The sequence below is a fragment of the Felis catus genome, chromosome A2 (assembly GCF_018350175.1).
Source record: "Felis catus isolate Fca126 chromosome A2, F.catus_Fca126_mat1.0, whole genome shotgun sequence".
In the NCBI taxonomy this organism is placed as follows: domain Eukaryota; kingdom Metazoa; phylum Chordata; class Mammalia; order Carnivora; family Felidae; genus Felis; species Felis catus.
Genome location: NC_058369.1, coordinates 965,304 through 982,262, shown reverse-complemented (window position 1 = coordinate 982,262; position 16,959 = coordinate 965,304). Strand labels below are relative to the sequence as shown.

Sequence of the window (16,959 nt, the reverse complement as noted above, 5' to 3'; positions counted from 1 at the left end):
GCTGGCCCTTAATTGCCATTTGTATCTCTTCTTGCCTGAACTAATGTTCATTTCTTTGCCTGGCTTTCTGTATGGTTGTTTTGTGGGTTTTTTTTTTTATTGATTTGTAGGAACTCTTTGTATAGGAAGGCTATGAATCCCTCTGTTACAGTGTTACAAATGTTTTTCTCCCCAGCTGTCTCACCTCATCTAACCTCAGCTGCGTGTCTGTTTGATTCAGAAGCATGTAGTCTTTATAGAGCCAGATTTGAAGATTTTTCTTTTTATAGATCTTGGTTCTGTACCTTTCCCACCCCTCAAGAGGGCAAGGAGGTGGGAGGGGTACACGAGGCCTGCCAGTTTGGAGACTCTTCCAATCCTAGGAGTACAGAGAGTTCCGGTGACTCCAAGCACCTGTCGCCCACAGATCCCGCCTCACACACTCCCTGCTGGCCATTTGAAAACTCCTGTCTACACAGGGGCAAGTAGGGGCCAGGCCTGGGCCCAGATGCCTGGGAACCCACAGAGGGGTGGTCATCACCTCCAAGACGAAGAACCAGGGCCTGCCTCCCTCCCTGGGCCTCTTGGGACCTATTTGTGCAACCTTTTACATTTTCTTGGCAAACACGCAGTCAGGCCAATGTCAAGCCCCAGCCAGGAGGGAGCACGTGTGGTTTAATTCAGCTTTGGGGGGGCCTCAGTGTCCTGTTCTGCACGATGGGGCCAATCACAGCCCCCCACTCTTTGGGTACAGGAGATGCTGGGCCTAACAAACTAGGGCACGGTGCCAGCTACAAAGCCAGCACCCTGGTGACTCCACTGGCCTGCCCCTCCCGTAGAACAGGAGTAGACACCCACCTGGGACCCTCCCTCGGGCAGTCCCGGGCACTGAACCCTTCATGTGGCTTCGGCCAAATGAGCGCATCCCTCTGTGCCTCGGTTTCCCCACCTGCAAAAAGGTGTTCTGGTGGCCACCACTGCCCAGGGCCGAAGCGAGATTCAGTGTGGTGTGCACAGGGAAAGGGAGGTGTGAGTAGCCATTAGGGCCTGGAAGTGACCTTCCCGAGCCCTGATTTTCAGAAGGGGAAACCAAGGCCTGGGAAGGGCAGCCTCTGCCCCAGGCATACAGCCAGAACACGGTGTAGCCAGAATTTGAACCCAGATCTGTTGGCAGCCTGGGCCCAGTGGCTTCTGCTCCTTCCCTCCCCTGGACACCATCGCCCAGGCCCCAAGCCTGGCCTTAAGAACCAGGAACCCCCCACGCCACGCTGCCTCTGTCTTCACGGCCGCCCTCCAGACCCACGAGCACCCATCGTGCGCCATACCTCATGGAGTAAGAAAGCCTCGCGCCCCGCCCTTGGGGGACCCTAATCCGGTGATCACGGGATCAAGCGGTTACTCCGTGGAGGAGTAACCGGAACCGGAAACTGCAAAAACTCCTACAAGAGGAGTGGGGCCTGGCTTGCTCTGGGAGGCTTCCTGGCGGAGGCAGCACCCAGGCTGAGAGCTGAAGGCCGAGGAGGAGCTAGCCGGGCACGATGAGAGGAGCAGACGGCCAGGACGAGCTGTTTGGGGAGCCGCAAGGGGGCTGGGGAGGCTGTGAGGTGGGGGGTGGGCTGAGCCGGGTAAGGGGAGAGTCCACGCGGGGTCCCGGCTCCAGACAGGGTGGCCGGGCCGGGGCGGGGGGGGCGGCTAACCGCCAAGGGCTCCCCGTGGCCCTCAGCACACACCCAGGAAGCAGCACGCAGTCCCCACACCAGCTCCAGAATTACCCAGCAGCGCCTTCTTCCCGGTCACCCCGAGCAGCCTGGGCCTTTGAGGGCCAGCTCCCCCGTGTGAGCCCCGAGAGAGACCACGTTGCCCTCCTGGCTTCTTCCCAGAAGCGCCGGGTGAGACCCAAGCTCCTCGGAGTGGTGCGGTGCTGGCGGCAGGGAATGCCCTCCCCGCATTTCGGGAAGACGCCAGGAAGCACGTGGAACAGCTTGGCGGGGCAGGCGAACCCGGTGTGTGAGCCTTGCGGGCCTCGGGCTGGGGCCTGAGCCTCAGTTTCCCCGGCTGAGCCATGGGCTTGTGTGCGCCGCCTCATCTGTGAAGCTCAGGGGACCTGGAGAACTCCAGGAGAAGCAGCTCGCCCTTCGCGTGCCGGGGAGAGACAGGAGGGCCCCCTCGCTGCCAGGGGCAGGGGTGAGTGGGGCCGCCCCGTGGGTGGGTGCGTGGGCAGGTGGCGGGAATCCGGCCGGCTCCCTGTCCCCTGCCCACGCCCTGGTCCCCGGGAACTAGGACGAACAATGCCCATGGGGGCCGCCGAGGAGGCACCCCGTGTTTACACAGGCCACCCCGGAATGTGGCAGGACAGGCCCTGGGGGCCCCTGAGTCAGGAGCCGTAGGCACCAGGCCAAGAGGGGGGAAGGGCCGCCCTCGGCGGGTAGCACGGCTCTCGGAGGCGGCTGGGGCCCGGGGGAAAGAGGCTCGGTGTGGTTGGGTCTGGTCCGCAGCGGGGGCCCCGCCGGGGTCGGGGTTCAGTCCGGGGCTGGGGCTCAGCCCTGATGCATTCACCCACTCACCTGCTGCCCCTGGTGCACAGCCCTCCGGCCAGGCGCTGGCTCCATCCCGTGGGGCCTGGGCACGGACGGCACGTGAACTTCCCATGCCCCAGTCATTCCTGCCACCAGCGCCGAGATGTCCCTGCTCGGAGGGTGGCCCCGCACCCAGCGCCGATGGGTGGCTGTGTCCTCACCCCCACGCCGTCAAGAGCCCCCCCCCCCCGTCTTCTGCTCATTACCCCCACAGGCCAGCCCTTCTCTCCCCCTGATGTCTGTCTCCACCCCTCCCCTCTTGAACCGCCCGCCACGGGGCAGCCATAGGGACCACATCTCCCTTCTGCTCAAATCCCTGCCATGGCTCTCTAGTGCCCTCACCGTTAAGGCCCGACCCCTCTCTGGCCTTAGTTCCTTTGGTTTCCATTTCTCTGGGCTTAGGTCCCGTGGGCCTGGAGGGCTCCTCACAGACAGGACACACGGCCCCGTCTCCCAGCCCAGCCTCTGCCCCTGCAGTTCCCCCACTGACTCTTCCTCATCCTTGTGGTCACACCCAAGTGTCACTGCCCCGGGGACACACCCCGGGGAGGTCAGGGGCCTGTGGGGCACATAAAGAGCCCCTTCTGGATATTTACCGACACCTGGCAATGGGAGGCATGAGGCTGGGGGGCTGGCCGCTCTCAGCCGCTTCCCAGCTCCCCAAGAGGGGCTGGGCAGGTCACTGGGTCCCCTCCCTTCCTTGACCTTACAGCTTCCAGAGTCAGATTAGTCCTGCCTGGGGAGGGGCTAGAGCTATATCCCCGCCCCCCCCCCCTTTACATCCCGCATAGCCAGCGGCTCCTTCCTCCTGCCTACCTCCAGGGAGGTATATCCAGGGAGACCCCCAACCCCAGGCCCAACCATCGGGCCCTATGGAAGCCAACCTCCCTCCCAAAGCCAGGGAGAATGCACGAAGGATGGAAGGAAGGAACCCTGACCCAGGTCCCCGGGGGAGGGGCGTCGCGGCGAGCCTGTGGACGTGCCTGGGTCAGGACCCTCTGTAGGGGCCTGAATGGACGAAGAAGCCCCCAGCCTCTGTGGCCGTCATCACCCCTGTGCGAGTGTGCGCTGGGGACGGTGACTGGGCCGGGGGTCTGGCTTAAGTGGCAGTGCCCCTCCATCCTGCCAGGGCTTCTGAACAGCAGGGAGGAGTGGTGGCGGGGGGGGTGGGGTGGGGTCTGCTCACACCCCAAGAGAAGGTACCCACTTTGGAGACAAATGAAAACACATGTCGGGAGGATGCCCCCAAAGTCCTAAAGTCAATTACATTCTCTCTGTGGACAACCGTGGCTTGTATGCCTTCTGTGTCTCTTCCGGAAGTCTCCACCACCATGCCTATGTTCTGTCCCTTATCCCCCCACTCGCTGGTGACAATCTGTTCTTGGCATTAGTTTTGCCAACCAGAAATAGGGTTATCTCCCTCAATGTGGGGTCCCCGGCCTGGGGTGTGGCTTGGGTGGAAGGAGGAAGCAGGTGGGGAGGCAGGGCTCCGGCTCCAGCCTGCCCAGGCCCAGCAGGCGAGCACCCAGAGGAGCACAAAGGCCACAGGCAGGCAGGCAGGGGTGGGCGGGCTGTGGGCCGGCCTCAAGGGGCCCCTGGCACCAGCCACCCGCTGCCTGTCCTCATGCCAAGGCCTTGCAGGGCTCACCCAGGCCTCGGGGCTGGGCAGAGGTGGCAGCGTGGGGGGCCCCTGTGGACTGCTCCACCCAGTGACTCAGCCCATGCTGGGCCTCCCCAGGGAGGACAATGGTGGCTTGTGGGTGCCGGGAGGGCCTCCTGGCAGGTGTGAGCCCCAGGGTGGACCAGGCCCCAGGGAGGAGCTTTCTAAGCCTTGCTATCCTCATCTGTACAATGGGTTTAATCTCTCAGGCATGAGGACCTGACGGCCAAACATATGGATGGAAAGAGCCACATTTGGAACCAAAGGAGGACCTCTGATGGCCCATCTTGCCTTGGAGGGCAGGTGCTGGGCAGGGCACAGCCACCGCTGTGGCCCAATGCCCGGCACCAAGAAAGGCACCCAGTTGGTGCTCGATAATTGCATGGTCCACGAATGGATCTTCCCCCCCACCTCCAGTGAGTGCGTTGAGGGCCACTCCAGGAACCTTAACCCCGATGCTAAGGGTTAGACCCTGAGCGTTCTCGGGCAAGGGGGAACTGATGTACGCTGAGTGAGGCTGGGACCCTGAGAGGCCTTGGCCCCAGCCTGGCCCTCAAGAAACTCCCCGGGCTGGGGGGATGCCGGAGCAGGAATAGGCCCATGGGGTCAGAGTCGGGCCGCACGGAACAGCTGGGGACTGAGGGGGCCACTGCCCTGCCACAGACGCGGGCCCGCCAGGGGGGAGAGGCTGAGGGATGCGGACACAAGCTGTGGGCCCCGACTCTGTACCCATCGCTGTGCCTTCCATTTTCCTGAGGGGGAAACTGAGGCCCAGAGAGGGTCAAGAATTTGCGCAAGGTCACAGTGAGGCGGGAAGGAATGAGGAATTCGAACCCAGACCCCAAGACCCACACCTCCCTCTCCAGGCGTGCGGCACAGGGAGCTTCTCTGAGCTAGAAAGGATCAGGGTCAGCCTACTTGGGGTGCAGCGTGAGGGGCCTGTGCCTTTACTAGGAGGCCCCTGAGCCCTCCACTCACTCCTCACCCTGGACCCCCTCTTTTCTTCCTGGGCCGGGAGCAGCACTGAACTGTGGTGATTTGGGGTTTCCAGGTGTGAGTGGAAAAACATGCCAGACAGAGGGCAGGACAAGGACAACGAGGCCTGCCCGGAGATGAAAAGGAGTCTGGCAGCTTCCAAACCAGCAAAGAGGCCCCTGGTGGCGAGAGCCCAGTGGGCCAGGAGGATGATGGCTTCTTCCCGGGCCTGGAAGGGAATGTGGCTTTCTGGGGACCCAGGAAGTCACAAGAGCTTGTCATATTTTCATTTATAATTTTATCCCCTTTCTGAAGGGGCTGAATTGCCCCTGGAGGCGGGAAGAGTTTCAGACCCCAGAAGACACACAGCCCGCTGAGAACCAAAAGGCTTGCGTCCAGATTCCGTTTCACAGATGAGCAAACTTGAGAATCAGGTAGGCCAAAGCAACCAGCAAGTCAGAGGCACGCACAGTGCGGGTTCCCTGTGGGCCTCTCTGACCCTGAAACAGAGCTGGCTTCCATTGCTCTACCAACAAAATGGGTCCAAATCCTGTCCCCCGATCATGGATGCCCGCTCTCAACAGCCAGCACCAGGGGCCAGCCCTAGGAACTGAGACACGACCCAGCCCAAGAGGCCGCGCGGGCGGCAAAGCAAACCTGACAAATAAAACCCCAAAACCCACACCCCCCCCCCCACCGGTTCTCTAGGCCTAACGCTCCGAGAGTCCCACCTCCTTCTTCGCTAGACGCCGCGGAGGCGGGACAGGGGGCGGGGCAGCCCCAGAAATGGCCGACGAGCCCGCCAATCACGGTTTCGCGCCCTCCGATTGGCCACTGCTGCCGTGTTTTATCTTTCCATCTCACGGTCCCCTCCCACTTGCGTCACGGCTGTGTTCCATCCTGCGTGCGCCTCCGCGCTGGAAGATAGTCCCGGCCCCCTCCCCGAGCCTTTTGCTGGAGGCCCGGCCGGGCGCCCCTGCTCCTAGAGCCCGGGCCTCACGAGCCCCAGCCGCCGCCGCGGGCGCGCTGGAAGGCGAGCCGCGGAGACCGGCGCGGGCCGAGCGGGCGGCGGCGGCGGCGGAGGGATCCGCGGCGACGCCGGGCGGGGCGCGGGGCGGGGCGCGGGCGGGGCCTGGCGGGGGCGGGGCAGCGCGCGGGGCGGGGGGCGGAACATGTCTCCCGCCGCAGGAAGATGAGGCAGCGGCGGCGGCCGCGAGCGTAGCGGGCCGGACCGAGCCCAGCGACGCGGGCGGCGGGCACCGCGAGCTCCTCACACGCCGCCCCCGCCAGCGTCCCGGCCGCGCACGGGCCCCTCGGGGCGGGCCGCGGGGAGGGCCGGGCCACGCGCGCCGCTGCCGCCGCCCACGCGCGACCCTCGGGGGCCCGGCGCGACGCCCCTTTGTCCGGGGGGGCCGTTCATGCCGCCGCCCCCCGCGCACTGCGGGCCGGGCAGCGCCGAGCAGGTGAGCACGCCGGGACTGCGGGCCCCGTGGCTTTGTGCGAAGTTGGTCGCCCCCCCCCGCCCCCGCCGCCCCCCCCCCAGCCGCCGCCGCCGCGGGCCCGGGGAAGTTGGGGCGGGGGCGCCGTCCGGGAGTTCGCCCCCGCCGCGCCGCGGGCCGGGCGTCATTGTTCTCCAACTTTCGGCGGCGCGCCCCCCGCCCGCCGGGCCGCACTTGGCGAAAGTTTGCGGCGCGGCGGGCGGGGCCGCGGCGGGGCCCCCTCCGCCGGCGCCGGAGTTGGTGGGGGGCGGGGGGGCGGCCTTTTGTCTGGCGGGGAAGGTGCGGCGGCGCGGCCCGCGGGCGCAGGTTGAGGGCCGGGCCGGGCCGGGCGGGGGGGGGCGGGGGCCGCGAACATCTGCTCCGCGTTAGCGCGGCCCGGGGCGGCGGCGGCGGCGGCCCGGCTTCAAAGGCCCCCGGGCCGCGCGCCTGCACCGGCCGCGGCGGGGGGGTGGGGGCGGGGCGGGGCGCGCGGGCGCGGGGGCCTCCCCCTGGGGCCGGCGGCCGGGCCCTCTGCGCCCCGAGCCCGTTTCCAGCCCCCCGAGGTCCGGCGACACCCCACAAGTTTCCAGTGCCCCCCCTCCCCCGGGTCGGCCCTGAAATCGGTTTCAACCACCCCACAAAAAAGTGCGGTTTCGTACTCCTCAACAAAGTCAGTTTCACACGCCCTGCGAGAGAGGGAGGACTTGGGGGAGGGGGTGCGCCGGGGCGGCCGTTTCACACCTCGCCCCTGGTTGGCAAACAAAGCGGGGGTTCCTCCGCTCCTGGAGTTGGGTCTCCCTCGACCTTGGAACCCCCTCTCCCCCGCAGCCTCCGTGGTTTCCGTGGGGCCGCCCCCAGCCTGGGAGCTCGGCACCGAAGCCGGAGGGGCCCCGCGCTCTGTCCGCGGGACGACGGAGACATATTCCGTTCCCTTCTCTGGGGGGGATGGGGCCAGGCAGGTGACTCTCCACCCCCGTTGTAGAGCGGAGGCCCCTGGGACCGTGCGGGGGAAACCCTGGTTTGGGGGACCCCCTCTCCACCCTCCTCCAGCGGGAGGCAAGGGATGTTTTCAAAGTTGCTTAAAAATAATTCCCGGATACGTCGTGACAATAAAACAACCTAGGATTGTTTTTTTTTTTTTTTTCTCTTTTTTTGAGTTCTGTTGTTTTTCTGTGTGGGGGTAGGAAGTTAAGGGTGGAGGGAAGCTTCGTAGGTAGGTCTCTGCACAGGGCACCCCACCAAACTCCCTTGTCTTTTTTTTTGTTCGAGAGTTCTTTTTGCTCTTGAGTTTGGGGTAACCTGGTTTTCAGCACGCTGTGACAGCTGCTCGTGGGGGGGGGGGTCACAAGATTTCCCCTGGGATGCAGCCTGGGCCCCCCACCCCCTTCCCTGGTGGGTGTGGGAGAGAGGCGGTGGGGAAGCCTGTGGGGGGGTGGGGTTGGAAAGGAGAGAGGTGGGGAGAGGGGCGGGTTCTGGCCTACTGGGGAAGGGACCACTCCCACCCTGCATCCAGTTTAAAATTTGCAATCTGATTCCCTGGTGGTCTTGGAGGGAGTTTAGGGAGTGTGTGTTTGCAGGTTCCCGACCCCCACCCCCATCATCCTTCAGACTCCCTGAGGGCTCTGGGGAGAGGTCTCCAGGGGCCCAAACCCAGTCCTGCCTGCCCTGCCCCCACCCCCAGGGTCGTGAAGGGGCTCCTTCTGGGAAGACCCAAGCCCTCGGGGCCTTTAGAGGAAGGGCTTTTTAAATAGCTCCCCGTTCCCCATCTGTCTGCCCTTGTTTTGGTCACTCAGACCTCTTCTTTTTCTCTGTTTTTCTGTGTGTCTGTCTCCTCTGCTCTCGTAGGGCCATCTCTAGGGCCGAGGTGCCCATCCTGCCCCCTGAGCCCGCCGTTGCCACTGGAGAATGAACCAGCCACAGAGGATGGCACCCGTGGGCACGGACAAGGAGCTCAGTGATCTTCTGGATTTCAGCATGGTAAGCCAGGGCCCTGCCTTCCTGGGTGCCTCCTCTGCCTCAGTGTGGGTCTGCGCACCCAGGGTTCCTGGGAAAGAAGCTTCCGCCAGAAGTACCCCAGCAGTCAAGAGCCGAGCCTGGACGTTGGTTGGGCGGAGGGGTCTGGTGGGGGGCTGGTTGGGGGAATTGGGGTGCATTGGTTGTGGGTAAGCAGCGGCCTTGGTCTTCTGATCTGGAAAATGGGTGCGATCAGGGTTATTTATTCCAGCGTGGACGCAAAAAGAAAAAGGTGCCTAGCACCAGGTGACGGGTGTGGGGGCCCTTTCGAGTGAGGCAGGGACACGGGTGTTGGAGGTCTAAGACCTCGGTTACTCATCCGCGTGGCGGCTCGTGCGATGGTCGGTCGGGAGGGGAGCAGCGGGCAGGCAGGCAGAGGTCTGGAGAGTGTGGGCATCCCAGGGTAGCAGGAGCTGCTGCTGTCACTGCTGTCCTGGCTGTCACAGGGAGGCAGGCCCGGGTGGCGGTCTCCCTCATGCTTCCCGGAACGCCTGTGTCCTGCCTGGCCGGACGGAGTTTCCCAGGGGTGCTGGCTTCCCGACGTCACACAGCTCAGCAGGGCCCGGTGAGGCTGGGAGCCAGAGCTCCCTCGGTGACTGGAGCCGGGGCGCCTCGTGAAGGACCAGGGGGCTCCGTTTGCCCATCTGTGCCGTGGGCCACCTGTCCCGAGTGTCGGGGTGGCCAGCGTTTTCTTCAGAAACTCCGCACCGTGCGTGTGCGCGCACGATTCCTCTGTCCCGCTCCCGCACCTCCCAGGCAAGCGCTAGACCGATTTGAAACGTGGGGGGAGGGTGCTTTCAGTGTGAATTCACTCTTCTGCCGGTACGAGGCCCCGGCCACCGAGGCCTGTCGAAAACAAAAGTCCCCAAACCGAAACGACACCAGCCATCCTGTGGAAAAACACAGCCCACGGGACAGAGGGGCCACAGCTCCGGAAGGGCCGTACTGGTATTTGTGAGCCATTTTTAAGCCCCGTTTTATTTTTGCTTTCCCGGCTGAGTAACCTGGAGTGCGGTTCAGTTTTTTTCTTTTCTTTTTTTTTTTTTTTGTTAAACTGACAAGTCACAGACTATTGGGCTGGAACAGGCTGGGGTGGGGGTGGGCATGGGTTCAGACCTGGCCCCTTCGCCTCATCTGTCCAGGAGCCCTGAGCCCCTGGTTCCCCTGCCCCTTGTGCTTGGCGGGTCCAAACATCTCGCGCGCACACGTGTTTCCAGCTCACAACCCATTTCGCAGGTGAGGAAATTGAGACTGAGGGTTAAGGTGTTCTGTGCCTCCCCCGGAGGGACCCGGGAGCTGGATTTCCATGCACCGTCCGTGCTGTTGCAGGGAGGGAGGCCTGGCCAGAGCACGGAGGCCGCTCCCCGGCTCATCTCCCACCTCCCCTTCTGTCCATCTGGAGCTGCCCCCTCCCGCCTGCCTCCGAGAAACTGAGCTGATTTACATTTTTTAAAATAGCCGGGTTCAGACTGGAAGAGAAGACCTCCAAGGGGAAGGCTCGCCGGGGCCGGGTCACGGGAAGTGGTGGGAGAGGCGGCCGTCAGAAGGGGAGGAAGGAAGGTGGGAGCCACGGTGTTACAGCGGGCGCTCCCCGAGCAGGCCGATGAGGGTCCGGGGCCGTGCCGTGGGCATCGCTCGTCCGGTGACGCGGCTCGGTAGCCCGGAGGGAGGTAGCGCTGGCAGAGGCTCCCGTGCGCCCACGGTGCCCTCGTGTGATGGGGTTTCCGCCTCCCACGTGCTCAGGGCCCTGAGCCCATTTCACGGAAGAGAAGGCAGGCTGCAGGGTACGAGGGGCCTTGTCAGTGCCCCGGTGGCAAGTGCCACATCCGCGGAGCCCCTGGTACCCTAGAGGACAAACCAGACACTTGGCGTGGGGCCCCCGTTCTCCCAGGGGCTTGGTGACTTCCGGTCCTGGCTCAGGCCAACCCATCTCTCCTTGCAGGCCTCAGTTTACCCAGTGGGACAGGGCCTTTTCCGGGAGAACAGGGCCCTGGGGAGGCTGGGCCAGTTGAATGAGCACAGCCACGCCCCCAGGAGGGGGCGCAGACCCACTGAGAACCTGCTTCCCGCCAGGCTCCACGCCAGGCTCCACGCCTCCCATGAGGCTCTGCTCCTGCGCCCGCCGGGGCCAGGTGAGCACGTGGCCTCCGTTTCCCTCCTGTAGAATGGGGCGTGGGGACAGGACCCCACTTACCGGGGCCCTCCCCAGGCTTGCTGTGCTGGCCTGAGAGTCCTGCCCGCAGGCCCCCTGCCCTGACCCCCTGGTGGGTGGGGTGGGGTGGGAGGTGGGAGGTGGGAGCATCAGCAGGTCCCCGATGAGCCCCTGGCCCTGAGTCCACCCACTCGTGATCACTCGGGCCCTAGGTGGAATCTAGAGAACCTAGACTCGGTGCAGGGATGGGACAGGTTTTGTTTTTGTGTGGCAAAGGGGTTTGTTGATGTTGGGTTTTCCTGGCTCATCTTGCTAAGCTGTTTAATCTCCAGGGACTTAACGCCGATCGGGTAAACGGGGGTGGGGGTGGGGTAGGGGCCGGAGGCGCTGGGGAGAACCGCTCAGTCACCTGTCGGGGGGGTGCTGCAGCCTTTCCCACATCCCTCCAGCTTCCTGTCCTTTCGGGCCTCAGTTTCCCTTGATGCCTAGGCTGGTGATGAGGGCCCCGGGTAGCCACTGAGTGCAGAATCTGGCATGTGGGGGACACTTGGCCCAGGCCACCCTCCTCCCGCCCAGTGGCCGGGCTGCGTGCTGCTTAGGGTCAGGGGCACATGGGAGGTGCTTCCAGCCTCGGGGAAGGCCTGAGCTCCCCTGTGCCTCGCTGCCCCCACGCTCGTGGAGTGTGAATGATCCGGCTCCCTCAGGAGGAAACCTAAGGAAAACTTGGTGTCGTTTCTAAGGGCAGATAAACCATTTTAAGTGTGGAGATCGGTGACTCCGGCCCCAAAACAAACTGCATAGACAGCAGAGGTTTGGAGGTTTGTTTTTCTGGTGGTGTTTTGTTTTGTTTTTTTTTTTTTTAACGGTCATCTTTTTTTTTTAATTTTTTTTTTTAATTTTTTTTTTCAACATTTATTTATTTTTGGGACAGAGAGAGACAGAGCGTGAACAGGGGAGGGGCAGAGAGAGAGGGAGACACAGAATCGGAAACGGGCTCCAGGCTCTGAGCCGTCAGCCCAGAGCCCGACGCGGGGCTCGAACTCACGGACCGCGAGATCGTGACCTGGCTGAAGTCGGACGCTTAACCGACTGCGCCACCCAGGCGCCCTTTGACGGTCATCTTTTAAGTAAACTCCCAACCCCGAATCGAGGCGTGTGCTCCCCCCGCCGGGCGCCCTGACAGCTTTGAAACCCTACCAGATCTCCATCACTGGCACGGGCTGTGCCTTCGGGCTTTGCTGGAAGGGCCTTTTCTGCGTGCAGTGTGGGCCTTCTGCCTTCTCTCCCCTGGGGTCTCCCGTGGACGGCCCAGCCCCCACACTCACTTCTCTCTCTCTCCCCACAGATGTTCCCGTTGCCAGGGGCCAACGGCAAGGGCCGGCCCACCCCCCTGGCTGGTGCCCAGTTTGGAGGCTCAGGTAGGACTCCGCTGCCTCGGGGCGGCACAGGGCGGGGGTGCGGGACCAGAGGCACTCTCAGACTCAGAACCAGAGGAGGAGGTGTTTGGGGGCGGGCCGCTGGGGGGGGGGGCTGTGTTACAGTGGGGCACACGTGAGGTGAGGACTGGAGCCTCCCAGGTCCCCGTGGCCTCAGCGGGCCTTGGGTCTCCAGTTGAAGGGGGAAACTGAGGTCCAGAAGATACGAGACACGGAATCTGGGTTGTGCTAACTCTTGCTCACCTTGTGAGTCCGGAGAAAGGCCCAGCTTCTGGCTGTTCTTTTCCAAGCTTGTGCTGCGAGTCTCTCGTATACAGGATCTGACACTGGGGTGGGTGACCAGCCATCCTGCCGAGGACCCAGGGGTGTTCCCGGGATTGGGGATTTTGAGCGTTCAAACTAGGTCTTTGGCAAACCTGGATGAATGGGTTACCCTCCCCGGGCACTGAAGGCCCCTGACGTGGTTGGGGGGAGGGACAGACGGTTCTTTTCTGCTCAAGGAACACACAGGAGGCGTCAGGGAGGACACTGTCTCAAAGCCAAGGTGGTCGGGGACAGTCTCTAAGGAGGTGATGTTTGAGTGGAGACCAAAGGGTTCAAGGCAGAGGGTACAGCTCTTGCAAAGGTCCTGGGGCAGGATCTGGGTTGACGTGTTAGAGGAAGAGAGAAGGGGCTGGTGCAGGTTGTTCAGGGCCTTTGGGGTCTCCGGGAGGACTTGGGCTTTTGCCTAGGAGGTGGGAGCCGTGGAGGGCTCTGGGCAGAGAGTGATGCCTTGTGCACGTTGAGGAGTCTACCCTGTTTGGTGGGATTTGGGGGAGCCCTTCAGGGAGATGAGAGGACTTGGGCAACTTGGCCATCTTTCTGGGGTCTCAGGATCGGGACTGTGTCTTTCTGTGACTCTGGGATTTGGAATAGAAGATTCTTTCTTGGAGTCGTCCGTGAATTCCGTCGGGGCATCCCGTGTGCTTTGGCTGGAGGAGGGGGTTTTCAAGGGTGGTTTGTGCTCAGCCTCCCCCCACTCCCCTCAACGAAGGGAGGGACGTTGTGCTGTGTCCTCCCATCCCCCGCCGGTGCTGGCCTTCCCCTCTGCCTGAGGAAGTGGCTGCAGGGCTGGACAGAGTCCTCTCTGGGATACGGAAGTCCCCACAGGCCATCCCGCCCCCACCCCCTAGAAACCTCACCCGGGAGCCGGCGTGCTACCCTTTCTCTGCTGGGGGTACACGGTCAGGCCCTGGGGGCCTCCTGGGAGGAGGTGCACGGCACAGGCACGTGCCCTCGTCCTTCCCCTCCCCCAGGCCGCTGCCCCCGCTGCCTTTTCTCTTCAGTGTCCCCTTGGACAGCAGCCCCGAGTCCCCGAAGCCGAGGGGCGCCTCCAGGCTGGCCTGCCCTCTGGCCCTGCCCCGACCACTTTGGACGGGGATGGTCTTGCCCCGTCTCCCCCCCCCCCCCCCCCGCCCCCTGCCCTGGACGGATGTCCTGTGGTTGTTCCGGCCCGAGTCCTCACTGCATAGGGCACCAGGGCGTGGGACGGGGAGCCCCAAGACCCGAGCTTCGAGGCCATTCCTCACTGCCGCCCCAGGCACAGGACGTGCTGTGTCACCTGTGGTGGGTGGCATGACTGAGACTCAGTTTCCTCATCTGTAAAAGGACATCTGCCTGTGGCCAGATGATTCAGTGAGCTTGTGGGCGTGAGTGCTTTGTAAACAGAGATGGGGGTGTGTCTTGGGACCCTCTGGGCCCGGACCGGGGAGCCTGAGGCAGGGGCCGGCCCCCACCGAGGCTTCTCCCTGCTGGCGCTGGAGGCCCGGGAGAGGGGCGGGTCCCCCTCTGTTGGGCGCGGGGGGGGGGGGGGGGGGGGGGGGCCCGGGTGTGTGCTTGCAAGGGCTGCCAGCGGCTGGTGGCGCGCCGGCCCCGTGCCCCTTCCGGTCCTGCCGCCTCATCCTGGTGTGGCAAGCGGTCCGTGGTGCCGGCCTGGTGGGAGGCCTGTGAACGTGGCTCAGGTCGAAGCTGAGTGGTTGCGGAGTCCGGCGGCAGCCGTGTTTGGGGGTCCGTCCGCGCGGTCTTTGTTTCGGAAAAAAGAGGGAAGTGGAGACAGCCTACCGGAGGTGGAATTTTCTGGTTAGGATCCGGGTGGGAAAACGCCGAAAGGGCGAGTACTTGTGTTGGCCCCCTTGCGGGAAGGCCTGGGGCGAGAGCTCTCTGGCGCCAGAAACGGGGGGCCCGGCTGCGCGGGGCGTCAGGAAGTGCTTGCTGCCGTGCAGGGGACAGCTCCTTCCCACGTGGCTTCCCTGGCTTGCTGCTTTGCGCGCTTGGGGACAGAACACGCGCTCAGGGTAGGTCTCCGGCACTCGGGACAGACGCTGCGCACCAGGTCCTGGTGAGGGCTGTGCCAGCACTGGCTGCCGAAGGTGTCCCTGGTGAGCTCCCGGCGAGAACGTCCGTCCAGGGCCCTGCGCTCAGCCGGCACTGTCCTCAAAGCTCTCCGGCCTGGTAGGCGACCAGGAATCCGCCGTTTCAGTGGGCGTTTACGTGATTAAAGACGGTTGGCTGGCCGACTTCTCAAAAGTGTGTTGGCCGTGAGTTCTTGATTAATTTTCCGTTACCGTCTTGAGCCCTTTCGGGAATCGATCATCTGTTTTGAAGTCCTCGTCGATGGACAGGAGCTTGCGAAGACCTGTCCCGGAGGTTGAGTGCAGCCCTCTCCCCCCGCGGCGGCCTCGTCCGTGGTGCAGGAGCTGACCTCGGTACCGCACGGAGTCGTCCAGTCTCCTGTGCTGTGCACGCGCGTGTCTGCACAGGTGTGCGGGGGGGTCCTGCGCGCCTCACCCCACGTGTGGCCCGTTGACCCACCGCCTGTCCCCACTGCACTGGCGACAGCTGACTTACCATCATCCGGCTCACGGTTTTGTCCCGTTGAGAACGTCACGTATGCGAAACCGTACGGCACGGAACCTTCTGAGATTGGCTTTTTTTTTTGGCCGAGCGGGATTCCCCGGAGACCCGTCCAAGTTGCCGGCCGCATCACTTCCTTCTGTGTTGTTGCCCGACCAGCGGGACGCCGGCAGCGATGACACGTGTTGGTGACGACAGCCTTTGGTGGTTTTTGCGTACTACGCTCCAGGCGCAAAGCCTGGACCCTGCGCGAGTCCTCACAGGGAAGATGAAACTCCAAGTGTATTAACCGTCCCGAGAAACCACCCAGCGCTGCCTCTTGGCAGCTTCCTTTAGCCCTGCCCTGTGCTGCTTGTGTGATTTGCCCGAGTTCTTTACGTAGGAAGGACGTCAGTCTTTTGTGACTGGGGCTGCAGCTCTTAATTATAGCTCGCTAACGGTGGAGAGTTTTAGCACGTCTCGGTGTTTTACAGTTATTTTTACGTTGTTGGATCTTGTTCGTTTGCGGGGTCCTACCCTGGGTGCCACTTCTGAAAAATCCTTAGGTGACACGGTCCCTTCAGCAGTGCAGACGTGAGGGTCGTGGAGGCGCCTGCTCCTTGCTGGGTCAGGCAGAGGAGTGTGTGGGAACGCTGGAGGAGGGCAGGAAATCTTCTGGCCGTCCTGGGTGGAGCAGACACGCGAAAGTGGGCGGTTAGTGATCTAGGTTCCCAGCCGTGCGCACACGTGGGCTCACCTTTGGGACTGCTCATGACAACCCCCCCCCGCCCCCCCCCGCAGCCCTGGTCCTGGTCCTGGTCCTGGTCCTGGTCCTGGCCCCGGCCCTGGGCCTGGGCCACTGATGGAGAGGCTGGCAGAGGGCACCTAAGAGCTTCCGGGTAGTTCCGAGGAGGGCCTGTCCTTGGTAGAAGCACGTGCCCTCGAAAGGCCGGGCCCGGGACCTCCGGACCACACCCCCTTTATGAAGATTGACCACGTACCGGTCACAGTGCAACATCTGACGAACGAGAAGGAAAGACGGGAGCACAGACCGTGTTCTGTGGTAACAGGGCAGTGAAATGAGGAGGAGACAAGAGGCCGGAAAGTAGAAAAGGTCTGGCCGCTCGGAAAGGCTGAAATTCCTTCTAACCTGCCCGTTGGGTTAAGGCCGGCACTCAAACCCGCAGGTGGGTGGACTCGCGGGCATGGCCAGAGTCGTGCTCGGGGGAAGGACCACTCGCCAGGACGGATCAAGCAGAGAGAAGCGTGTTGTGTGTCAGCGGGAGACTCGGGGCCCAGGACGCCTCAGGGTGGTTGGAAGGGCGCGTCCTCGGGTGCGGGCGGGCGGGGCAGCCGTGAACTGTCTGTGGCCGCCCGGTGCTCCCGGGGTGCCCCGGTCCCCCCTCAGCTGTGCCTCCGCAGACTCTCGGGAATAATCCCTTCACGCCCGCTCCCACCCCACCCTGTGAAACTCACGGGGACTCTGGGAGGAGCTGTCTCCACAGCACTGTTTCCCGGGTTCCTTCCCCGTCCGTGTAGGTTTTCTGTGTTGACCCTTAGGGCTTTAAGAATAAACCTTGGAGGTTCGCCTGGGGGGGCTCAGTCGGTTGAGCGTCCGACTTCGGCTCAGGTCACGATCTCGCGGTTCATGAGTTCGAGCCCCACGTCGGGCTCTGTGCTGACGGCTCGGAGCCTGGAGCCCGCTTCCGAGTCTGTGACTCCCTCTGTCTCTGCCCCTGTCCCGCTCGTACACGCGTGCGGTCTCTCTCCAGTGTAAAGCGAATAAAGTATTAAAAGAAGAGAATAAACCTTGGGAGCT

General features: G+C 63.4%; 2 protein-coding genes across 16 annotated transcripts in view; one reads left to right on the top strand and one right to left on the bottom strand.

Moving 5' to 3' along the window:
• Positions 1-74: 74 nt before the first annotated feature.
• On the bottom strand, positions 75-6,610 carry LOC123381375. The gene is made up of 5 exons (XM_045042077.1): positions 6,465-6,610; positions 2,898-3,267; positions 2,544-2,598; positions 838-928; positions 75-358 (listed from the first exon to the last, which is right to left on the bottom strand). The coding sequence occupies exons 1-5, from the start codon at positions 6,608-6,610 to the stop codon at positions 217-219; spliced, it is 804 nt and encodes a 267-aa protein (XP_044898012.1). The 3' UTR covers positions 75-216.
• TCF3 (transcription factor 3) overlaps positions 6,352-16,959 on the top strand; it is a 31,506-nt gene continuing 20,898 nt past the window's right edge. For 7 of the 15 annotated variants that reach the window (XM_023243112.2, XM_023243151.2, XM_023243160.2 and 4 more), the window contains exons 1-3: positions 6,353-6,653; positions 8,514-8,645; positions 12,179-12,251. In XM_023243112.2, the coding sequence (XP_023098880.1) occupies positions 8,574-8,645; positions 12,179-12,251 (145 nt within the window). In that variant the 5' untranslated portion in view covers positions 6,353-6,653; positions 8,514-8,573. Of the gene's footprint in view, positions 6,654-8,513; positions 8,646-12,178; positions 12,252-16,959 lie in introns of all 15 variants that reach the window. The other 8 variants (XM_023243175.2, XM_023243174.2, XM_023243171.2 and 5 more) reach the window with 3 other exon arrangements.

Coding starts and splice junctions, on each gene's coding strand:
- LOC123381375 (XM_045042077.1), bottom strand. CDS start 6,610: ATGAACGGCCCCCCCGGACAAAGGGGCGTCGCGCCGGGCCCCCGAGGG. Junction 3,268..6,464: donor GACGCTGGCGGGGGCGGCGT/GTGAGGAGCTCG, acceptor TGACTCTGGAAG/CTGTAAGGTCAAGGAAGGGA. Junction 929..2,543: donor CTGTGCACCAGGGGCAGCAG/GTGAGTGGGTGA, acceptor ACCTTTTTGCAG/GTGGGGAAACCGAGGCACAG.